This window comes from Psammomys obesus, unplaced genomic scaffold (assembly GCF_907164565.1).
Source record: "Psammomys obesus unplaced genomic scaffold, mPsaObe1.curated_primary_1811, whole genome shotgun sequence".
NCBI lineage: Eukaryota > Metazoa > Chordata > Mammalia > Rodentia > Muridae > Psammomys > Psammomys obesus.
In genome coordinates this window covers 10,728,701-10,754,266 of record NW_026595981.1, presented here as the reverse complement: position 1 = coordinate 10,754,266, position 25,566 = coordinate 10,728,701, and the positions used below count along the sequence as shown (strand labels likewise).

The window sequence follows — 25,566 nt, the reverse complement described above, 5'->3', positions numbered from 1 at the left end:
CTCTTCCATCTGGAGAAGGGAGGCCAGGAGGATTAAGAGAAAGTAAGAAAAGACTGGAGACTGGGCCACATGCACTACTATACTAGGTATCAATGGGGAGGAGAGATAATCTCATTCTCAAGAGACCAAAAAGAGGACTGGAGAGATGGCCCATTGGGTGAGGGACCTGGCAACAAGTCTGATGACCTGAGTTCAATTCCCAGGACCCACATGATAGAAAGAGAGAACTGACTTCTGTGGGTTGTCCAGTGACCTCTGCATGCACCCCACCCCACTCATAAGTAAAAAAAAAAAAAAAAATTAAAGTAACTCAAAATATTTTTGACAAAGAGGCTGGAGGTGGAAACCTTTCCTACAGTATGTGGAGTCAACACGATTGAAACTCAGAGGGACTGAGCAGGAGGGGACAGGATCATCTCATATAACAGGCAGGTTATATGAGATAATCAAAGCAGCTTGGTGGTTGTGCATGGCAGGTAGTACTTGTGACCTGAGGGGCAATGGCCTTGTATATATAGGTAGTAAGTATCTTGAGCCTGCTCGGATAAGAATAGGTTGGCTAACCTGGGACTAGAGAAAGGTCCAACCTTCACTAACATCTCAGCGCTGTCTCTTTTCTTACATGTTTATGTGTGTGTGGTATGCATGTGTGCACGTTCGTATGTGTGTGGGCACATGCTCATGGAGGCCCAAGACTGATACCAGGGGTCTTCCCCAGATCACTGTCTATTTATTCTTTGAGGCAAGGTCTCTCAATATGGCTAGTCTAGCTAGCGGCTTGCTGCAGGGTTCCTTGTCGATGCCTAGCCCAGCGCGGGACTTAAGGTTAAAGCACCATGCCCATCGGGCATTTACGCTGTTTCTGGAGATCTGCATTTTAGTCCTCATGTTTCCATGACAAACGCCCTGCCACGGGCTGTCCCTGCCTCTGTCTACCTCAAGGTGAGCATCCTTATTTCCTGCCATGGTGCTCCGTTTCACCATGGGCCAGAAACAACAGAGCCATGAGGTCACACACTGAGACTGCTGAACAGTGAGTCCAACATCTGTTTCTTCCTTTAAAAAGAAAAAAGAAAGGAGAGAGAGAGAGAGCCACAGCACTAGAAAAGGAGCACGAGGGACCCATACAACACACTGCTAGCTCCATGGCTGCAAGCAGAGTTCTTCTGGGTTGTATCTTCTTCATCTGAGGTGTGGGGGATTTCTTTCTTTCTTTTTTTGTTTTTTGGAGACAGGGTTTCTCTGTGTCAGCTTGAGTGTCCTAGACTCACTCTGTAGACCAGGCTGGCCTCAAACTGACAGAGATCTGCCTGCCGCTGCCTCCCGAGTGCTGGGATCACAGGAGAGTGCCACTGCAGCCAGCTTTGTGGGGATTTCTAACAACTCTGTATTATCTTATGTGTGTGGGTTTTGCCTATGTGTATGTCTGTGCACCACACATGCCTGGTGCACAGACGCCAGAAGAAGGTGTTGGATCCTCAGGAACTGGGATTTACAGATGGTTGTGAGTCACCCTGTGGGTGCTGGGACCTGAACCTCAGTCCTATAAAAACAGTGTTGTTACCTGCTGAGCCCTCCCTCTACCCCTTTCCTTTTCTTTTTCTTTGTTTTTTTTTTTTTTTTTTTTTTTTTGGAGACAAGCTCTTATGTATCCCAGGTAGGTAGGCCTTGAACTCACTATGTAGCAGAAGATAACCTTGAACTTCTGATCTTCCTGCCTGTACCTTCTGAGTTCTGGGATGTATAGATACACACGTCAACATTTTGCTAGAAACTCCACACCAAGTCCAACATGAGTAGCTACGTTTTATGAAGTGCACTGATGATTAAATTATCTGCTTTGAGTATGGGGTAAAGCAACAAGTAGGGGCATCTGAAGGCTTGGCCGATGACTGGGTACTTGCACTTGCTATGGCCTGTGTGGTATCTTGTGGTGTGATGGGGCTGTTCCCTACCAGAAATGTAAGAAAATGTCTGTAGCCATCAGCAGTGGGGTAAGCAGAAGGTCTAGGACCTACTGGAATTGCCAATCTTCGTGGCAGGACTGGGCTCCAAACCACCGGGCACTACAATTAGTGTGTACAGTAAACCACTCCTCACAAAGGCTCCTGATTATTCCTATTTACTAGTTTAAAAAGTTACTTTTAAGATTTATTTATTACGCATTTTTATGTGTATTGGTACTTTTTCTGCCTGGACATCTACACACCAGAAGACAGCATCAGATAGGCGTGAGCTGCCATGTGGGTGCTGGGAACTGAACTCAGGACTTTTGGAAGAGCAGTGAGTGGAGTCATCTTTCCATCCCCCTAAAATCACTGTTTTGTTTTTTGGGGGGGGGGGTTATGGCTTTGCCTACATGTGTGCCTGTCTGTACTGTGTGTGTGTTTGTGTGTGTTGCCTGCATCAGATCCTCTGGCATTGGAGTCACAGACACAGATGCGTGAGCTACGTAAGAGCACTGGGAATTGGACCTGGGTCATCTGGAAGAGCATCCAGCACTGTGAACCACCGGGCCATTTCTCCAGCCTCAGCTGCCATCCCTGAGACTTTCCGAAGCCCTACAACGAAGGTCACCAGCGACGCATGCGCTCCCACGTGCACACCGAGCTTATTAAAGTCACCTTTTGCAGAGAACAGGAAATCACAGACATTTGTTAATGAACTGACTGAAACTTCCTGTAACCATCCCTTTCAGTAAATAAAAGTTAACCGAACACAGTCTCCAAGTCTTGGTTTTCACGTTGCAAATCACAATTCACTGAAGTATTAAGAAATCAAAGCAGCGAGCCTAGAGAGCTAGCATGCACTCCGGGGCACTGTACTGTGTGAACTTGAGTATTTGGCAAACTGAGTCAGGCTGTAATATGTATTTACAGCAGAAAGCAAGGGGCAGAAAGCAAGAAAGATTAAGCATTTCTGAATAGAGTTACGGCAGTGGTGGACAGAACGAGGCAGCCTCTCCCTGACAATTTAGTAAGGACTGGAAAGGAGAATAGAATGTCACCAGGCAAAGACAGTCCTTCTTGGTGTCAAGAGCTGCTTGTGGGGCCGTAATACTTGAACTGCAGTCTATGCATGAGGCTTGGGCTTTTGATGTGAGGTGTTGGAGACAGCAAGAAAGAACAAGTTTGAACTAGTGACCGGAAGAGTTGAAGTTCAGACAGGCTCCGTGTGCACCCAGGTGTTTAGTGAAATCCCTTTTGGGGGGGATTAAATTATATATTTACCTAGACACAAAACAATTGGGATAGTTTATTTACTGGAAAGATGCTCCTTTATTGAAGGAAAGGCAATATTGAAAGGAATGTTTGCTGAGCAGAAATTAGTTATTTGGGGGGAAATGGTTGCGAGGGGAGGCGGCTCAGGGAGACCGCATTCCAGACAGAAAAAAAAGGCTAAGTAGAGAGCCCCAGCCTGACTAGCTCAAAGGCAGCAGGGATGGGTCTGAAGAGAAGGTGGCCTAGTCAGGATGGCTTTGTATACAGATTGGGGTGTGCCTAGAAGGAGCTGCAAAGGCCTCTTAGAAGTGGGAATTTAGAGCTGGGCACAATGGTGCATGCCTGTAATCCCAGCACTCAGGGAGGCAGAGGCAGGCTGATCTCCGTGAGTTCAAAGGCCAGCCTGATCTACAAATTGAGTCCAGAACAGCCAAGGCTACACAGACTCTAAAACCAAAATAAATAAACAAAAGAAGAAGTGGGGATTTTTCAGCAGGTGACTGGAAATCAGGAGAGAGGCTGGCTTGGAAGTCATCAGTTTACCCGTAAGGATGGAAGCCGAGTTTGGTACAGGCTGAGGGAGAAGGGAAGGACTCTTAGAAGCATACTGAAAGATGAGAGGGGAAAGCCATAAAAAGGACCAAAGGGCAGCCACAGGGAGCAGAGGAGCTGGAGAAAGAAGGAGCCAGCCCTGGGAGGGCTCACAGGCCTGGATGGAGGCCCCCAGGTGTCCAGTAGTGACTCCAGGGGGACAGTGGTGGGCTGTGACAGGAGATGCTCTCCTTTGGCAAGAGGGATGTTTAGGATCTGGGTGGTGGGAAGCTGACAGGATTCTCAAGTGATAACCGTTCTCTGACAGGGATGGTGGGAGACTTGAGGAGACGGGGCGGTGGGGGCTGGGCCAGGTTGAGACTGTGTTGCTGCAGAAGGAAAGCAGCTGATGTCACGGCGGATGCTGAGCACCTGAACTAAATAAACAGCAGCAATCGGATCAGGGAGCTGGAGTCTGCAAGAAGGGGAGGCCAGAAACCCCATCATCAAGCAGGGGCTGTACGGAGCTGCAGGAACTGAGGTGGCTGTAGATGCTCATCAGTGAGCAGCTGGCACCCAGGTGGGTGCAGACCTCAGCCAGCCCACAAGTGGCACCTAGGTGGATGTAGACCTTAGTAAATAGTAGGCACTTGGGAAGATCTAGACCTCAGAAAACAGTTGGCACACAGGTGGCTGCAGACCCAATACTAAACAACTGGCACCCAGGTGGATGTGGGAGGCCTAAGTACACAGTACCCAGGTGGATGTAGGAAACAGTGGGCACACAGGTTGGTGCACACCTCAGTCAGTAGACTGAGTATCTGCTACAAGCTGGACTCTAGGCACGGGTGTCTGCTGCAGAGACAGGTGCCAACTGAGAATGTAAGAGAGGATGCTGGGAACTGCACAGCACAGCCCTGTAATGGCGGACTACATATCTGTGGCGGTCCAGCTGGACAGCATGTGGTTTTCTTCAGCAACACAAGAGCAAGGCTAGATGGACCACAAGCTAGAACGTTATAGAAAGGGATGATGGAGAGATAACAGGTAAGAAGGGTGCTGGGCGGTCAGCAAGAAAGCGATTTGGCCACCAGTTATGTCACAGATGAAGGTGAAAATCACATGTGGAAGCTAATCAGATCTACTGGCCAGCAGCCACCATGGAGGGCTGAGCTGCTATCTGCATCGATTGCTCACCACATTTAGACAGATCTTTCAGACCTTAATATATTCATGTTAAGATGCACACGCCGGGCTGGAGGTACAGCTTAGGGGCACAGTGCCTGCCTAGCATATGCGAGGCTCTGGGTTCAATCCTCAGCACTGGAAATGCTGACAGACCAGGGCTGGACTCTGCATTTCCTTCTTTTTCCTTCTCTGGCTCTGAGGATCAAACCCAAGGACTTGGACAGGCTACATCCTCAACCAACTTTGCATAACATCTTATCAGCTCCTGGGAAAGAATGGTGCTGCTGGCCTGCAGAGCACCCTTTAAACTGATTTTAATTTTTAAAAGTATATCCCCGTTATGTACACCAGGATGTTTTGTAACACACGGATACTGCGGAAGGCTAAACAGAGCTAATTAATGCACATTCCGTCATATACTTACCTTGTTTTTTGGTGGTGAGGACATTTAACATATACCTGCCTAGTCGTTTTCAAGAACACAATTTGTTATTATTTACTATGGCCAATATATGGCGCAAAGGATCTCAAATGTACTTGCCCTATTTAACCAGAATTTTGCATCCTTGACCAACAGCTCTCCACCCCCTTGCTCTGGACAGTAGGGCTTTCCTTTCCTTCTGTGAGAGCTCATTTGTCCTATGCCTTTTGGTGAGGGACTGGAGACTGTTCTGCCTTCAGGCACCCAATGGTCTGTCTGACATGCTGATAGCTTGTAACAGACAATGATAATAGGAGCCACACTACTGGTATCTACAGTCAGGGTACTGTTTGTGTGTGGGAAGGTTGTTTTTCTGCTTCCCTTTGGAGGGCTGGTTGGCTGGTTGTTAAACAGTTTATATACCCACCATTAACGGTGTTAACATAGTAAAGGGGTCTGGACAGCAAAGTCTGAGATGGTCTCAGCCACAAGTTGATAAGGAGGCATCAACATGAAGGTGCCTGGGGAGACACTGAAGGCCCGACTTATCTAGTATGCCAGAGTGCCCAGTGGGGGCAAGCACTCAGTACTGCCCTATCTGTGTGCCTGTGAGTCACTGAGAGAGGACAGCTGGACCGGAAAGGGAAGAACAGAGGTGTGATGGGCAGAGTGACTTGCTGGAGACTCTCATCTCTAGGCACTGTACCTTCCTGTCTTTGCTAGACTACCAGGCAGACACGATAGAAAAAAAAAAAAAAAAAGTGAATAATGCACGTCAGCCACAGAGAAGGAGAGTAGTTATTTTTTATCTGACTTGCTTACTGACCTAAAAACTGGAGGCAGATTAAAACAAAAAAGAAATCACTTATCTAATAAGGAAAACCAATGGAATCCCTTTTGGTGACCATTTGAGGAAGAAAATGGGATACTACTCTACTGCTGGAAAAAATAAGGGGCGGGAGGTGTCTTTTTTTTTGTTTTTGGACTTGTGGACTCTGCCCTCTTAGTGTTCTCTTTCCTTTTTAAAGATTTACTTATACAGCATTCTGCCTGCATGTGTGCGTACCTGTACACCAGATCTCTCTACAGGCGGTTGTGAGCCACCATGTGGTTGCTGAGAATTGAACTCAGGACCTCTGGAAGAACAGCCAGTGTTCTCAACCTCTGAGCCATCTCTCCATTCCCTCTTTCTTTTTCTTTTTAAATTTTATTTTATTTATTACAATTTATTCACTTTGTAGCCCTGCTGCAGCCCCCTCCCTTGACTCCTCCCAGTCCCATCCCTTTAAATTCCTTTTAACCTCACACGCCTTCTCATTAAGGTCACAGACTCCCCAGTCCCTTAGCTGTCTGGCAGATGAATCCCTGCCAGCTTCATTCAGGTTCTCCTGACGCTCCTCTGACTAAATAAACCTGCTGAATGGCCTACAGATGATGCTGAGGTATCCACAAGACTTGGAAGACAGTGGTGGCAGAGGGAGCCATTCTAGGAGCTTGCAGGCCCTGGAAGAGGGAGGCTCCTGGGGTGAACTCAGGGACACAGGTTCATGGAAACCATGGTTGGCCAGGGGTCCTGACGTACAGGGCAAGGCTGTGCTACTGTCATTGGGAGCCTGCACTGGCACCAGGGAAGGGGGGAGCTCCTATCTCTGGATGTAGAGGGAGAGCAGAGGCCTTAGGATGAATTTGCTATACATTTGGAGTATGAGGATACAGATGGTCTGTGCATCTGTGTGCCTGATGAAGGGTACAGTCTGCTGTAGCTTTGGAGGTCCACATCTCCTTTCCTGCCAGGGGAGAGGAGATTTAGAGTAGGCCAGGTAGATACCATCCAGGGTCTGACAAGCATTCCCTATCTCTAGTTTAACTCCTCCCACCCACCCGCTGCACTGCACTGCGCTGGAGCCACTAAGCTGCAGAGGTGCTACACTCTGCCCTCTTAGTAGAGGAACCGAAGAAGTAGCCCAGACATGGGGGGAAGGGAAACCCCACTGTTGAACCCAATACCTAAAGGCCTGCAGGACCCACAAAACAGCAGGATGGATTGCCAGCGTCAGGCATGGCACTCAGGGAAGCTAAGTGTCCCCTTCCTGGGATCCTCTTCTACCGCAGAGTGGGGAGTAGATGGGACAGGTCACTGTGGAGAGGATGCTCTCAGGACTCACAAGAGGAAGAGAAGGAAGGCCTGACATCAGGGAACCAGGGTCCTTTTAACCCACTGGCCTCAGCAAACTGGGACAGGGTGTTGCATGGTTGTGAATCTGGGGCTGGGGCATTAGTAACAGTGGGGCAGCAGGGGAGAAGGAAGTGTTTTAGAGACAGGAGAGGCAGAGAAAGCCTGTATTATAGCTGAAATGGTGATGGGATGACTATGGGTGTGCGTGTGTGTGTATGTGTGCATGTGTGTGCGTGTGTATGTTTGTTTATGTGTACATGCATTTAGGTGGAGCAGGGCTCCCTTCAAGTCAAAGATACCTTATGATTGACATATTGATGCAGGAAGCCATTCTGGCCTCTCAAGATACTAGTCTGGGGTGAAAGGCACATGAAAGAAAAGCTGTGTGGGTGTGCTTGAGCTAGCTCTGCCTGCTTGCTGGCAGGTCCTGGTCTTCAGAGACTGGAGCGTGAAGGGAAGGTATGCTACTGCTTACATCTTCCTTCCCCTGGAAGTGTTTCTTTTTGGGGGGTGATTAACAAGTACAATTGTCTGTCTGCCTTCTGTCTCTCTCTTTTAGTGCTCGGGATCATGCATGCCAGGCAAGGACTCCAGTGTGGCGCTATAGCCCCAGGCCTACAACTGTGTTTCTCAAGGTATCTTTGTATGTTGCTCCAGGTAGGAGAGGCGGTTTTGCTGGGAAGCCTCCTTCACGCAGGATTTCCCAATAGCAGAGGCTTCTACAGTGGGTAGCACTCAGAGTGCTAGGCTGCAGAAACAGAAGGTTAAAAACAAACAGATGCCCTCTCCCTTCCAGCTCGCTCAACACAAGCAGCTTCCAGTCACAACCGAGTCAGGCTAGAAGTCTGTTGACGCCTTTACCTGTTCCAGATCCTACAACGTCTCGGCTTGGAGACTCGGCCATGGCATCAGCAAGCCGTTCTCGGAGGCCCTCCTCTGTGTGCTCCATGGAGGACATATGCCGCAGCCCGAAGCCCTCAGGCCAACTCCCACACACCTCCAGCAGGGTCACACTCCGGTCAAAGGTACCTGTGACACGTGTGGAACACATGATGTTGAGTCCATGCCTTCAGAGAACAGACTGTTTTCTGTCCACCCACCACCTGTGGCCTGCCATGCCAGGGCCACTTCAGCCTTTCAACTAGAAGAATGAGGGGTGGGTTACCCAGGGATGGGAATGTGTGAGGTGGAGGACAGTAGGCCATGCCACTGGGTCAGAGAGTATACATCCACGAATGACTGCCACATCGATGAGGCATGTGAAGTTAAAAAACAGTCCCTGAGGGGTGAGGGGTCCCTCTGGTCTTCGGACACTTTTGAGAGTGTCCGAAGGGGGAAGGAACCCTTCCTAGGTTCAACACAAATGACCTGCTTTTTCCCAGACACAATCCTCTCCACCTACAACCGCAGGAGTGGTTACAGGTGACGGACTCCTTCCCCAGCAGTCTCCGGCACTGAATACAGACACAGAAAACAGGCACCCCCGGGAGCCCCAGCACAGACGCAGAGGCCAGATGAACAGAAGTCCAAGGTCATCCTCCGCTACACAGTGAGTTTGAGGCAGCCTATGAGACACTGTCTAAAATAAAAGAAGGGCCGGGGAGATGGACTCAGGTAAAGCTGTGTGCAGCAGCGCAAGCATCTGTGATCCCCATGTTCCCATGGTGACATGAGAGGCAGAGACAGGAGAATTCCTAGAAGCTCATGGGCCAGCTAGCCTGGTGTACACAGTGGTGAACAACAAAGAGACCCTGTATCAAGCAGGATGGAGGGTGAAGAGCAACACTCAAGATCATCCTCTGACCTCCATATACACACGTAAGTACACACACACACACACACACACACACACACACACACACACACCACCACCACCACTACCACCGAGACTAATAAAAGGGGGGTTGCAGAGCCTAAGCTTAAAAACAAAGAACTTCCCAAGCCGCTGTCCTCTATAAGATAACCTGTAACAGGCAAGGCTTAGAGAAGTCAGGGGCTTAGAATAAACAGTAGGCTGTGAGAGACTTGGTGCCAAGGACTCAGATGTGCTGAGGCCTGGGTCTGGAACTCGTTCTACCTCACCGCAGATCGGCTCCCAGACGTCAGGGACATGGGCATGTCCGGGGTACCGTTTCAGGGATGTGAGCGATACGGCTGAGTGATAGCATCTTCAACAAGGATCCTTCCTTAATCCAAACCTGTCCCCGTGTTCTAGAAAGCACACGGCGTTCCGCTGGATGCCAAGATTAGACGTTATATGCAGGATCACTTCAAAGTCTGGGTAGAAGTGACTCGGCTTTACTCTGCGGCAAGTTCACTGAGAAAGCTTACTTCATCCAGTCTCTCTTGGAAAGAGATTATGGTCATGGTCTGTTGCTTTAAGCACATACCATTTCCCCGGCGATTAGGTAACGGAATCCACTACATTTATTGGGCTTGGTTCCTGCCAGCACCAGGAGGAGGGGGGGGTGGATGATGCAAATGCCAATGTTTCCCCAAAGTTAAAAAGTACATGAAACGCACACTCTTTATCAGGTCTTGTTTCTCCTCTTTGATCAGCCGTCAGAAACTATCTTTCCTCGGCGGGCAGGACTGGGCAGTGTCAGTGCACACTCGAGGCCACTGACAGGTGGTAATAGAGAGGGTGCGAGCCCTGGCCCCGGCGGGCGGCCCTGCCTGTGATAAGGCCCACAGCACGGAGGTGATAACCGTTAGTAAACACCCCGACAGCCGGTGCCTCCATACATCAGCAAAGTGGGCCCGATAATCCCGAACCCTCTGGCCAGACAAAGGCCCCTGGCCAGCCTGCTGGGATTTATATGTGTGGCAAGGGTCACTGCCGGCTCCTGAATTTCATCAGGCAACTTTGGCTTTGATTTATTTCTCACCTAATTGTGAGGTAGATCCCTGGTACAGGGAGAGTGCATAGCATCTGCAGATACAACCTCCCCAAGAAGGAGCCTGCCTGGAGAGGGTGGTACTTGCCATCAGCTTATCAGGTGGGACCTTGATATGGGGGGGGCACCCTCCATTGGGCAGGATGAGGGTCTGAGGAGCCAGGCTTGGGAGTTGGGGGAAGGGGGAAAGGAGTGTTACTGGATCCTTAAAGGGCCTGAGCTGAAATTTAGCTCTGCACTAGCAGGAGCCAAGGCCACAGCTGACACTCCAGTGTTAGCAACAGCTCCCAGGAGTGTGTCCTCAAGGACACTGGCCTAAGGGCAGAGGCTAAGCTTGCAGATCTATTCCTATTCAGTGATGTCAGAGGTGACAGCCTTGACCCTTTGGAAGTGAGAGAGCTAGTCTCTGCTCCCGCCTCAAGGCACGAAGACACTGAAGGGGAGACCTCAGGAAGCTGAGGTCTGAGAAGATCAAGAGCCAAGTGCTCACTATTATTTCAAAGAGTCAGCCTGGGGCATGACGCTTAGTGACATCAGAAGAAACGGTGGCCGCTTTTTCTCTGTTTCCTTAGCTTCCTTTCAGAGCGTAGAAACCTTTCATATCACAAGAGCAGGTGTCTGTGTCTAAAAGGGTGTCAATACATATTGTGTTTAGAGGTCAGGGCAGGGGGCTAGAAGAGGGACAGGAGGACTGAAGACAAGCAGAGAGAAAGAAAAAAAATCAGAAAAAAAGTTGTAGCAAGAGGGGTTTGGGTAGGAAATGAAACAAACAACAAAAGAAGGGTTTGGGAGAGAAGGCCCAGTCCACAGAGGGTAAAAGCCAGAGGAATCTGTCCTTTTTTGGTCGTGTTTTTGAGACAGGCTCTCTCTGTGCTTCCTGCTCTGGTCTTGTGCTTTCCTGCCTCAGCCTCCTGGGCTGAGGTTATAGTTATGTGTCACCATGCAGCTAGTGCATAATATACGAAAGGACAAAGCAATAGCAGAAAAGCATCATGAGCTGGTCTAAGAGTTCATGGGGCCAGGCACGCCTGTAATCCCAGCACTCGGGAGGCAGAGGCAGGAGGATCTCTATGAGTTAGAGGCCAGCCTGCTCTACAAAGTGAGTCCAGGGCAGCCTAGGCTACACAGAGAAACCCTGTCTTGGGGATGGGGGAAGCAAAGAAAGTGGGAAGTGGGAACCGATTTCGGCTAAAATACACACTCTGTGCTGTGCTAGCTGCCTAACTCCAGGCAGGGGCCTCAGACCCCTCAGCCCACCTCAGAGCCACCTCAGGGACTGAGACAAAAGAAAGCATGTGAGGTGTTTTGTGAACAGGTTAACACCATGGGGTATGCTCAGTGGCAGAGTCTTTGCATAGCATGTGGGAGGCCCTGAGTTTGAGCCCCAGCACTGCAAGCAGTAATAATGATAATAGCTACTTGGTGATGACAACAGTGCCAGGTAAAGCGCGCCTTTTGCCAATGGAAGCTGCACTTAATTCCTCCCACCACAGGAATCATGAATGGCACTGTAGGTATCGCCTCAATTTACAGGGGCGTTGGAGCGTGGAGAGCCTAAGTGACACGTTTGGAGTCTGTAAATGACAGATCTGGAACACGTTCACCCTGTTAGCTCCCATGGCTCTGCCTTTGGTGGCACCTGCTGTGGACAACAGTTACGTGTAAAAATCACCTCCACCTTCCCTAATGTGTGTTGAGGATGCCTGTCGCCTCAACCAATGCCTTTCAAAAGCCAGCCCCCCCCCCCCCACAACAACCCATGTTCCTTGAAGATTTGTAGCCGTGGTGACGAGTCACCCTGTCTACCCAATGGCACTCAGGAGAACATAGACCAAGGGATCTAGTCTCTTAGGATGGGCACAGCTTAGAAGCTGGGGGCAGGGTGTGGGAGAACCCAAGAGTGCTCAGTGAAGGGGTCCTCAGTCCTCTCTGTTGTCCTGAGATGCTGCAGGCAGTGACAGCTTCCTTCAGGCTGCTAGGTGGAGGCCCTGAGGAGGCTCTGATACCCTTTCCGGGGGCAGCCTTGGTCTGGAGAGCCTCCCACACTGGAGTGAGAGCAGGGCTGCAGGCATGCAGGGATCAGCAGGCGCTGGCTGAAGAGGCCAAGCCCTTGGAGGATGAGGTCACTTCTGGCACTTAGGAAGCTGCTTCTCTTGTCAGTGTTGCTTGAACAGCTATCCTTCATTTGACTGGCCCGGAGACACTCCCTTGGACAGGGGCAGTTTGTGTCCCATTATGGAGACAGACTGTTTCAGGGGTCCAGAAAATGCTCCCCGAGAGCAGGCCATTTGCAGAGCCCAGGGAACGCGTGCTTAGCAACCAGGCCCTGCTGCTGCAGCTGTTTCCAAGGCCTTCTCCTGGCGGCTGCTCCATCTGACGCACAGTCATCAAACATTGATTAGCGTCCACTCTGATATGAGTCAAGCCTCTTTCTGAGGAACGGGAACCAGCATGACAGGGGGAAAAGGAGCTGAGTTCACAAAACTCTGGGAAGCAGCAGCTACTAATATCTCCTGAGCCAGGGAGACCAAGGGTAACTGGTTTTAACTGGTCTTCATTTGGGAAGTATTCCCTTTACGGTTGCCTGCTATTCTAGTCTCTAAATCTCATTTTTCTAAAGTTGAGTTCAAGTCTGAACTGCTCAGGGAAACCCTGGGCAACCGCCCAAGGGGCAACAAACACAAAGGCAGACTCGGTTAGTGCAAAAGGTGACTTTATCTTTCGAAGTGGAGTTGGTGAAAGCTGTGCCTTTACCAATAAAAATGTGTGATTGGGTCTGAGGGTAGAGCTCCATGGCAGGATGCCTTCCCATCTTACTTGAAGCTCTACATCCAATTCCCAACATACACACACACACACAAACACACACACACACACACACAGACACCCCAAGGGGGTTCTATAGAGCTGGGATGTGGCTCGGTGCTAGAATACCTGTCTAACAAATAGGAGCTACATGAGCCCCTGGGGTTTGGTCTCTAGCACTGGGGAAAAAAATAGTATGTTTGCACATAAAAATTATACAAGTAATTTCAGGGTGTTTAGGGATAGCTTGAAGCTCATGTGTGGACTTAGGTTACTCTGGGGACCAGTTCATTGTCATCCATATCCCCAAGCTGTTCACATGCTCTGCCCTTCCAGATAGTTTAGAAGTTCCTGAGGGCTTGGATTCCTCTAGAGTCCAACAAGTCCAAGTACTCTATCGGGCACGCTCACTCCAAGAGATCTGTGTACCTAAGAAAGGTTGACAGTCACTTGAGTCAACAGCCACTGGACCAAGTGCCAGAGCCTGCTCACATAGGGCCAAGACAGGCAGAAAATAGAATTAAGATTAAAAAACAGGAGGAAAGAGTAAGATGTGGGGTAAGCAGACAGCACAGTGTCCCTCCACTCCTTTCTGTGTACTGAGAGCTGAAGATTCTGCGATTCGGACAGCACTGTGCACACAGGACTTGGGGCGTCTCAGGGAGTGGGCTTCCCGAATCCAGATTCCTAGCCTGGCCTCCTGTGCCAGTCACTCTCCTGAGGCTCTTGGGTTCTCGGGTTTCACAAAGCCACAGAAAGTATGCAGTGGCAGCTGGGATGCTGGCATCTCGTGGAGCGTGTGGAGAGCATGTGTTCTGCTTTTGTGTACTACTGTCAAAGGGGCAGAGAGGCCCCAGGTAGAAGTGAGTGGGCGGGTGAGATGCTCTTCTTTGCCAATCATATTGAATCACACTCTTGTCATCTGTGTCAATTTGAAGTTTTGGAAAACCTGCTGTGAAAAGATTTGTAGCCATCAGGGAGAAAGGCCACACACCTTATGCAGAATCTGGACTAAACAATGCTTCTCAAGACATGAGCCCTTCCAGGTGAGTTCACTGTAATAAAGATGGCCATGACAGCTAAGGTCCCAGTTCGATGCGCGTAACACTGGGAGCCTCCACGTCTCCCTCACCAGACAGATGTGACTGAACTGAGCTGAAGCCCCATGCACAGCTGAGCACATCACCTGACACACCAGTCAGTTCTGTGTTGACCTGACCAGGCTAAAGGATGCCCAGATCCCTGTAAGGCAGTTCTCACTGCTGCCCTCCCTCACCAATGTGTGCACACGCTGCCCCACCAAGGACCTGGATTTAATACAAAGTGGAAGAAGAGTACATTTGTTTTCTCTGAGCTGGGGTCATGTATTCTCTTGGCCTTAGAACTTGTGGCTCCTGGTCCTTAGGCCTCTGGACTTGCAGACTTTCCCAGGTGTCAACAGGACTCCCCAGCTTCCGCAATCACAAATAAATGCCCATAAGAAATCTGTTTGTCTGCCTGCCTATATAAAGTCCCAATTGTTCTATTCCTCCAGAGAACCTTGACTAATATACTTGGTTACTAGCTGTGTTGTGTCCCCAAGCACATTTCTAACATGTCAGTAGCATGTTATTTATAACAGATTGGCTCATGTTAGAAGGGTAGGTAGAATGAGAGGATATGAAGAGTTCATCTTTCCCTCTTGATCTTTTAGGCTGTCTCTCAAATAACTCCATGTACATGCTGTTCAACAATGTTTTGGTCTACGTAGAAGATGGTGGTCCATGAATTAGTGGACCTGGACAGCTCATCACCAAGTGACACAGAGCCATCATCACAGTGCAATTCATCATGTACAGGTCTGTGAAGATGTCAGTAAAAACAAACACATCATGCTTTGTGTTACACAGAAGCATGGTGGCTCACGCCTGTAGTTCCAGCGCTCAGGAGCCTGAAGCAAGGGAATGCCATGACTTCATGGCTAGCCTAGGCTATAGAATAAATTCTGTATCAAAAGAGCAAAAAAAGGGAGTAGGTGGGGCATGATCAAAATATATTATGTACATGTATTAAGATGTTCTTATGGAAGCTGATACCATGTCTAGTGAGGACACACCAAGGGGGACCTGTTAAGGATAGTACTGATGGTTATGTGCTGTATACTACTTGGGAGTGCTCGCGAGCAGCGGTACTACTTTATACATCATTGCTGCTGGAGAGAGCATAGTCCTTTTATTTTATGACTGTAAGACAGCTCGCTGGGTTCTGCAGGCAGCAGCCTCCCATAGGCTGTGCTTACCGTATTCCTTAGTTCCAGGAGGCATCAGAGCTCATGCCCATAATTCCAGTACTTGAGAGGCTGAAGCAAGAGGATCACTGTGAGTTCCAGGCCTGTTTGCACTACATGGCAAAAACCTGTCCTACGGCAAGTAAACGAACCAAAAAAAGGAGCCCATGGGGTAAGACAACATCAAGTGAGTGACTTGTATGTGCTATTTTGATTTGTACAAGTAGGGCTTGGGATGATGTTCATGCAGCAAATCAGCAGATGATAAACATTTCTCAAAACCTACCTCTGTTCATTACATGACAAATGACTGTATGATCCACACCCACACACAGATGTGCTATACAGCAAAGAGCCTGACTCCAGCTATGTTATAACTTGTGTGAATGTACACAGGACATACATATATTGTTACTCAGATTATTTAGTGACTTATGACAATGAGTAAACCATGTTAGTCTCATATGCAATCACTTGGCTGTGGGGTTTGGGCTATAGCTATTAGGCTATTTTGAAAAGAAGTGAACTGAGAGAAGAGAAAGAAAAAAAAAAAGATACCAGCATGGTAAAGAAACAGCTGAGCTGTGAATGCCAGGAGTGTTGGTGCCACAACTTCCTGTTTCCCACAGGCCCTTGGAGTTCCTGTGAGAAACGACAAGCTGCCACTCAAAGGTTCATGGACTAGCCTGCCATGTGTGGCTAGTGTATGGGGTGGGGTTGGGGGTGCTGAATTAAACAGCTGTAGGTTAACAGGGGAACTGTTAAACAGGGACAGAGGCCCTAAGCATTTCCTGGTGAATTAACACAGAGTCACTATGACAATGAGGTTATGTCTATAATTTGCAATATTGATGACAATGCACATGTTAAACGACAAAACAGAGATTATGGACCAGAACCTTATAACCAGAATTCTGGTTACTCTAGGCACGTCATCCATCCCCTGTGGGTTTCACCATATTGGATGTGAGGGAGTGATTCCCACCTAAGTTGTTCCCATTGGCACTAATGGCTTCACTGTCACTGTCAATAATATACTAACTGAGCAACGGTGAGGTGATGTCTGAGCTATCTTAGGGTAATAGCTACCAAATCTCATTTCCTACGAAGCAGATAACACAACTAAGCACAACGGGACAGCGGTCCTGTTTCTAACAAATTAAAGGCACATGATAAGCAAACTGGGTTCAGATGCCAATTCTCGTTACTTTCTCACTTGGTGACCTGGGGACAGTCACTTCCCCAACAGCAGATGATCTTGGTAGCTTCACCTACTACAGTGCCCCACCTTTGCCACAAACACATGCCCAGTTGCAGACTCCAAATGTGAGCTTATTTAGAAATAGCATCTTTGTGCTGGGGAGGTGGCTCAGTGGGTCAAACACTTGCCACACAAATGGAAGGTTCTGGGCTTGGTTTGGGTTCCCGGAACCCATGTATGAAACTGCATGCATCTGCAACCCATGTTCCTACAGTAAGAGAGAGGAGACAGCTGGGAAAGCCCGCGGGCCAGGCAGTCTGACAGTAGCAAACAACGAAAGGGCCAGCCTCAAAGATGATGGAAGGCATGAGGAATGATCCCTGAGGTTGTCCTCTGACTGCTACAAGTGTGTTGTGCATGTCAGTGCTTACGCTTACACACATACACAGGCACACCGAGACACACAGGCATGCCGATACACGCACACAGACACATGCACACAAATGCACACAGACTGCATACTCGTGCACACACATGTACTTCTGACACACAGATTAACAAGAAATAGGTATAACTAAGGGCTTCAAACTCTGGACTTAAGGCTGTTGTCCTTGTAAGAGAAAGAGGGAGATCACAGATAGAGGGGGGAGGTGGCCTTAGAGAGACAGAGACAGAGGGACATCAGCAGCCATCAGAAGCTGAAAGAGGGCAAGGCTCTCCTCTGAGGACTCGGGAGGAAACATGACCCCACTAATACATTGATTTTTAAGCTGCTGGCTTCTAGAAACAGAAGAGTATACATTTCTCTTGTGGTATGTTTTGTTTTGTTTTTGAGACAGGGTTTCACTATTCAGCCCTGGTTGGTCTGGAACTTACTATGTAAAGCAGGCTGCTCTTGAATTCAAATACCTACCTTTTTCTGGAATTAAAGGTTGATGTGAATAACAGATTGGACAGTGTAAGAATGAATAAAGCACTGGACATGGTGGCACATGCCTTTAATCCCAGCACTTAGGAGACAGAGGCAGGCGGATCTCTCTGTCAGTTTGGGGCCAGCCTGGTCTACAGAGTGAGTTTCAGGACAGCCAAGGCTACACAGAGAAATCCTTTTACAAAAATCAAAACAAAACATAAAAATGAATAAAGCAAAATGTTGGGAGGCCATTGTTTTAGACTGAGATCTTACATAGGCCCTCAAAGACCTGATCAAATCAAATGAAGTCACTCATGATAAATGGCACATGATTAAGCTTACTGTAAGGAAGGAGACAGACCTTAAAACAGACGAGTTTTTCCTGAAAACAGGAGACCCTAGTCTACTTGAGTCAGTGCAATAATCCATACCACCTTAAAAAAATAACAAACAATCTTTTAATCCTTAAAAGAAAATAAAGGAACCTTTAGAAAGCTGATGGTCACCCACCAGCCTCACAAACCCTTGGTTCTGACACCACCTGGAAGCTTTTGTTCTCATCTGGAGAAAGAGATGCCCCCGTCATGAACTGCAAACAAAAATCAATTGCACTTGTAACTAAACTTGTCATGAGACTGTGTTTGGAGAAGGACCTTGTAAAATGGGTGTAGGGCCCACACAGAAAATGACTTCATAGCTCTGTGAGCAGCTGTGTGTGTGGGGGGGCGGCATTTCTGTGGAGCTCAGGATATGAAGGGGGTATGGGAGAACCGTCAGGTGAGAAGAGGGTTGAGGATGACTGCTGATGTGTGAGGTGCACAGCAAGAGCCTTGGATGGGGAGTCAGGGCGCAGTCTCTTCACTGAGAATGTCTGCCTGGGGCTGAAGAGGGCAGGTGAAGAGGTTCTAATGAAGGTCTCTTACGTGGTCCTCCACACCTGAGGGTGGGAACAGGAACCTTCAGCTCCCCTCCCCCCTTTGAGACAGGCTCCCACTATACATCTGTGACTGGCCTGGGGCTCACTGTGCAGGCCACATTGCCTCAAACTCACCTGCCTCCTGAGTGCTGGGATTAAAAGTTTGCACCGCACACCCAATAGTTCCCTAAACTTTTAAGTAAATAAACAAGCAAGCACGTAAGAATCACATGGACCAAGGCAGACCACAGCTGAGAAGACTATCACTGGTAATATTGCCTAAAGGGTAATCTGGCCACATTTATTAAGACTAAAGCTCTGCCCACCTGCTGAGCTAAGCGTGCCCCTTCTAGGAATGTACTCAAGGAACTGATCAGGAAGCCAAAAATCCTTCATGAATAAGATTCTCACTGCCATCCTAACACAGCCTTTCAAGAAGGTATGTGTGTTAAGTATATAATATGTTACCATTCTTACAGTGGGTGATTAGACACTTACGAAGAAATGATCTGAAAAATGAAGACTGTTTTGTGGTGCTGGGGACTTGAACACAGTGCCTTGTCCACGTACTCTACCACTGGTCTATGTGCACCCTGAGCCCTGGGAATTCTTTATATAATGGTAAGCAAAAATCAAGACAAAAGTACACAGTTGCTGAAAAAACTCCAAAGAACTTGGGACTGGGGCTGGGAAGATGGCTCAGGGGTTATGAACACTGGCTTTTCCTAGAGGACATATGTTCAATTTCCAGTACCTACATGGGAGTTGTACCCAGTACAACTCTGGTTTCAGGGATCTGATGCCCTCTTCTGCTTTCTGAGAGCATCTTGGAGCACTCACATGTGTTCATTCATTCATGCATTCATTCAGTCTCTCTCATACTCAAAAACCAAATAAATTAACAAATAATAAAAACTCAGGCTGGATAGATGGCTCAGTGGTTAAGAGCACTGTCTGCTCTTCTAGAAGTCTTGAGTTCAATTCCCAGCACCCACATGGCAGCTCACAACTGTCTGTAACTACAATTCCAAGAGATCTGACACCTTTATACTAATGCACATAAAATAAATAAAATAAATAATTAAAAAATTAATACAAGGGGGGCAGGTGTGGGAAGAGATCAGGGATGGGTAGAGGGCTAAGAAGAGAGAAGGGAAACTGGTGTTGGGCCATCTCTGGGACAAGCTGGAGACTGAGGCTCCTGGGAAGATATGGGGGTGACCCTCGTGAGACTCCTGGCAGCAGGGGATAACGAGACTGACAGGGACACATCACAGGCAGGACTTCCAGTGGAGGGAGGGGGACACCAACCACCCACAAAACCTAGACCCAAAGTTTGTCCTGCCTGTAAGATGCACAGGGATAAAAGATGGAACAGAGCTTGACGGATTGGCCAACCAATGGCCGGCCCAACTGAGAGCCACCTCATGGGAGAGACCCAACCCCTCACACTGTTAATGATACTCTGCTATCCTTGCAGACAGGAGCCTAGCATCACTGTCCTCTGAGAGGCTCCACCCAACAGCTGATGGAAACAGATGCAGAGACCCACAGCCAAATATTAGGCATAACTCAGGGAGTCTTGTGGAAGAGTTAGGGGAAGGATTGAGGGAGCTGGAGGGGTCAAGGACACCACAAGAAGACCTACATAGCCTCCATAGCCTCCTGAAGACTGAACCGCCAACCAGAAGCTGATGGGCTGCTTGGTCCTTAAGTGGGTCCCCTGACAACTGGAACGGGGGCTGTCTCTGACCTGGACTCTGTTGCCTCCCTTTGGATCCTGTTTCCCTGGCAGGGCTGCCTTGTCTATGTCAGTGAAAGAAGAGGCGCTTAATCATGATGCGACTTGATATGTCAGGATTGGTTGGTACCTGGGGGAGGCGGGGCATGGCGAAGTAGGTGAGAGGGAGGGACTGGGAAGAAAGGAGGGAGTGGAGTTTCGATTGGGATATAAAATGAGCAAATAAATTAATTAACAAAGAAAAAGAGCACGAACAACAAACAAACAAACAAATAAACAAAAACTCAATACAAAATGTTAACCACGACTGCCTCTGGGTAAGCTGGGTTACAGGACATCGGTTTGCTACTGGTTTGCTATGTGTTTCCTATAGTTTTTGTAATCAGGGGAAAATGGCTAGAGAACAGCACACAGGCCGGGCCAGGAAGCTGCTGAAGCATGTGAGGGAGAGCCTGGACCTGCTCAGCTGCCTCCCCGGCAGTTCCTGCACAGGGCTTGACTCTGGTGGGAGGTAGGTGAGCCCACAGCGCCACGGCTGACTCTTCCCCCAGTGGCCACGGCTGGCTGCACGCAATGTTGACTCACCCCTGTGTACGCCCATTATTGCTCTTTAAAGTATGTGAACCAACTTGCACTGAAAAATGGTAGACACTGTTCTACCTCTGCACAAACTTTGTATGCCAGATTAGGAAGGGCCAAAGGGACAGCTCTGGAAGGAGTTGATTTGAGAAGCCCTTTGCTTGGGTTCCCTACCCTCCAATCCTCTGCATAAACAAGGCACAACTACCAAGAAAACACTTGGACAGGAATGTCTGGGCCCTTGACACATCGCTGGGTCACTCAGCAAAGCCCCTGTTGTCTGCCTGTGTGTCTGAGACCAGTCACTCTAGCCCCAACATAGACAGTTCCCGCTGGCTTTACACTCCCTGGCTTCAGAGAACAGGAGAGCTCCCCAGAATAGGCAGGTGCCGGCTCCACCCCCCCCCCCACCTTTCCTCACCCCCAAGTTGGAAGCAATGACCACTGTGGCTGGGCTGCAAAGGCACCATTTGCCCTGTATGCTCCCGCCTGCTGCCGAGATGAGCGGCCCGTGTCCACAGTCCGGCAAGTCACAGGCTCCTACAGCGAGGCTCAGAGCTCTGAACCTAGCGACTCCCTGGAACTTATTCCCAGGACAGTAAGCACCCCAGCGGGCTTTCCTAGGACAGTTCTCACAGCGAAGAGTGAGGTCTGGGACCAGAGGGCTATCGGGAAAGGGAAAGGAGGAGCACCGCCGAGCCCGCTGGGGGACAGACGTAGGTCACTGCTCTATGTGGACTGTATCTCGTTCAAAGGTCGCCTGCAGCTGAGGCCATGACATCCAGTTTACAGACCAAAGAACGGAGGCCGAGAGAGGTAAAAGGTGACAGTGTGAGGGTGTGACCAGGATTCTGACTCCACAGCCTGTACTTTTCCCCACTAAGACTAGTGATTGGATCCAGGTTAGGTGCGACCAGAGCATTCCCACTGAAAACACAAATTTGCTTTTGACATAGAGCTGCAGTGCCAGCCGGGGGGTTGGTTTACTTCCTTTTTGGCAGCAAGGCCTCCCCCACTGAACCACACCCCTCACCCTCTGTTCCAGAGTTTGAAAGTGGCTCTTTCAGTTGGGTGGTAGGAATTTGATTTCTGTCCTCCACAGCAGAGCAGATGTGAGGTGCTCAGCTGGGAACTCTGAGGTCAAACCTGGGGAAGCCTCGTTTCCATCACGCACGGAAGATGTTTCAGAAACCATCAGTATTGGCCAGCGAGATGGCCCAGCAGGTGAAGGAGCCTGCTGTCAAGCCTGATCAACTGAGTTCAATGTCTGGGGCCCACATGGTAGAAGGAGAGAGCTGACTTCCAGTAGTTGGTCTCTGACCTCTACGTAAGTGTGCTGTGGCACTCTCCCTGACCCCCGAGAAATGTAAAAACAAAACAAAGCAGAAATACATCGATATTGATGACTTGACTTTGGTGTGAAACCAATATATACAGTCACAATTGGTTTGTCCTTTAGAGTATAGTCGACCCTTGACTCTTCTCTGAGAACCCTCAATTCCTCAGGTGAGGCTCCTGTTTCCTCAGATGCTGCCTGACCTGGATGGTTTTCACTGGCTGCTGAAATGGAGTGGAGGTCATTTGTTCCTCTAAGACTGCTTGTTACAAGGAGGGGAGGGACCTGTCCTGCAGGAAGGAGCAGATCCTGTTGCTGAAGGTACTAAAGCTGACTAGTTTGAGGCCCCGCCATTTTTTATTTACACTAGTCTGAATAGTTACCTGACTATAAAATAGACTTTTAAAGTGGTGCCTCAGCCGGGTGTTGGGGCACGCGCCTTTAATCTCAGCAGACAGATCTCTAGGAGCCTGAGGCCAGCATGGTCTACACAGTGAGTTCCAGGCCAACCAGCATTATGTAGAGAGACTCTGTCTCAACAAAACAACAAAATAACCCTCCTCCCTCCCCATGGTGTTCCCAGCATTTCTTCTTTCCCCTCTTCACCTTTTCTCTTTTGACAGTGCTTTGGTGTGTTGCTCAGGCTGGCCTTGGATCTGCTAGGCTCAAGAGATCCTCCTGCCTCACCCCCTCAAGTATTTAGAGCTACAAACCAACATTAGTTTTGTCTGTAGTGTGGTCAGCTTTTCTCCACTGTCTGCCACCTGAACCCATCAATGCTCTTACTCTGAGGGACAAAACTGAAGCAAACTTGGGGCTAGGGGTGAGGTTTAGTTAGCAAAGTGCTTGCTTAGCAAGAAGCCCTAGCCCCACATAAAAGGGCTTTAGTGACACAAGCCTGTAAGCCTAGCACCTGGGTGCAGAGCGGGAGGCTTAGGAACTCGAGGCACTCTTGACTACATGTGGAATTTTCGAGTTTGAGGCTAGACTTAGCAAAAGCTCCTGTTTCAAAACAAGCAAGAAAGAAAGGCGACAAGCAACAACAAACAACGACAAGGGAAGCAGACTCTGAGTGGCAGAGAGAGGGCTTTGGAGGGAGGTCTGGCCTTGTCCGCATTCTTGTACTAAGTGCAGTAGAGGAGGGCAGCTCCGTGCTTCTGAGACTGCAAAGGGGTAGTGCCAAGGCCTGTGCGGACACAACTGCAGGCAGTGGAGGGGTGAAAGTGGGGACAGAGTGGTGAGAGGCCCCTGGAGCCAAGGCTGCTCACAACACCTCACACACTTTCACATAATGGCCTCCTTGGACTACAGAATCACTGCAACAACCTCTGCAGGCTGACCCTGCTGCCAGCTCCATTTTACAGATTAGGAGACTGAGGTTCTGGCCAGTCTGTCACCCAGCAAGGCCCTTCTGGAGCCGCCACCTGAGGTAGGCGACTGCTGACTGACAGGTGCTTCCTTGGGTCCTTGTCTTACAGGAACCTCTCTGACAGCCTCACCTCTGGACCTTGTCACATACGGGCGTGGAACAGGGCTCAGCCTGGGATTTCTCGAACTGATCACAAAAGCTGTGTGTTCCAGGCCCTTCCATGCCTGAAACAGCCAGTACCTGGGAACTGTCATTTCCTGTCTTGACATGTCAAAAGTTTTCTGGCTGGTCACGCTGACTCAGCTACCCAGGCATGGAAGCCAGGGAGGGTATAGAGAAAAGTCCAGAAGCCTCAGGAACACACAGGGTGAGCATCAGGGCATAGAAACTCTAACAATGAAAGGGCAACAATGACAACCCTACCCCGCTGCACCCTCAAGGCCGAGCCCTGCACAGAGTACTTTCCCAGGCCTGTGTGCCCTTAATCCTCACAACACCCTGGGGAAAGAGACAAGGAAGCTGCCCCCAGTTCCCACCTCCGCCTGGGGGAGCTCAGGGTGGGGCAGGGCAGAGAAACCCAGTCCTGTGCTGCCCACCTTTGCTATTCAGTGTGATCTACCCACTGCACAGGGAGCTGTGGTACTTGGAGGCTGGTTAGACAAGTTTCAAGCCAGGCATGGAGGCAGTTAGGAATTCTAGCAGTTAGGAGGTAGAAATGGGGGTGGGGGGAATCATGTGTTTGAGGCCAGCCTGGGCTACAAGGTGAGATCTCTTGCTAAAAACACTTGGGGGTGGGGAGGGGAGAAGCAGCTCAGATTCTACTCATGCTTGCTGCACATGAGCCTGCATCTCCTAGGGTCTCTGGGACAGAGGCTAGGGCTGTAACTTCGTGGCAGGTAGCCTGGCATGTGTGAAGTCCTACCCTGGGTTGAATCCCCAGCACCACATAAACTGGGTGTGGTGGCACAAACCTGTAATCCCGGCCCTTGGGAGGTGGAGGAAGGAGGATCAGAAGTCCAAGGTCATCCTTGGCTACATGGTGATTCTGAGGCTAGACTTGGCTACATGAGACCCTGTCTTCAAAAACAAAAATAAAAATAAAAATGCTGCCAGGGTACCCAGCACATAGGAAAGCTGGAGAGTCACTGCTCATCCTCCATAGCTTACCTTTCCCTAAAGTAATTACCAGCGTTGGTCTCTTAGGGTCTGTCTGGTTCCCAGAACTCTTAAAAGCAAGGCCCAGGCTGGGGATGGGACACTGTCCATGGCAGAAGCAGGACAGGCACATTTATCTTGGAAGCGGAACGGGGCCATCACACCAGCTTACTTACCCAGTGGACATACAATGGTCTCCCTTTCTTTCCTCCTTTCCTCCAGGCTGCAAGCTCCCTACAGTGGCATGCCCTGAGCCTGTCTCCTTCCTTGCACCCAGACTCAGTGTTGAGTGTTAACCCAAGTGTTGGGGACCTGAATTAACACTCTCTTTAGGCAAACTAGGGAACCTCCAGCCTATGGTCCTGTACAGGCCTCGGATAGGTGTGTAGGGCTCCTGGGCTGTCTGTGCACAGGCACAGGGCGAGACAAGGCTCCTGCCGTCTCTCTTCCTTCCCTCCCAGGCCTTCTTACTGAGAGGGGAGACCTTGGTAACCCCAGCTTTAACACAAGTCTGTTGAGGGCCTCTTAAAAATCTCACTTCATTAGTAAGTGTGAAAAATGCCCAAACCACAGTGTGAACCTGGTTATGATTTCCCCTCGGCCTATAGGCCTCCCTGTGTGCCAAGTGTGACGTCTGTGGGTAAAGAGATTCCTAGGCCAGAGCCCGGCCCACCTCTAGCCCTCCAGCTACTTCCCCTCACTTCTATTCCATGGAGGAGGCTGATTCCAAGAGGAGGAGGATGTTATTCATTTTCCTCTCTAAAAGGCCAGTTCAAAAGGCCAGAAGAGCACCTGCCTTGTTTAAAAAAAAAGAAAAAAAGCAAGCCAGTTCCTCCCATGAGGAGGAAGCA

General features: G+C 49.3%; 1 protein-coding gene across 1 annotated transcript in view; it reads right to left on the bottom strand.

Moving 5' to 3' along the window:
• Bcas3 (BCAS3 microtubule associated cell migration factor) overlaps positions 1–25,566 on the bottom strand; it is a 440,143-nt gene that overhangs the window by 16,414 nt on the left and 398,163 nt on the right. Inside the window, exon 25 of the mRNA XM_055619572.1 lies at positions 8,399–8,566. Coding sequence (XP_055475547.1) covers positions 8,399–8,566 — 168 coding nt within the window. The remainder of the gene's footprint in view (positions 1–8,398; positions 8,567–25,566) is intronic.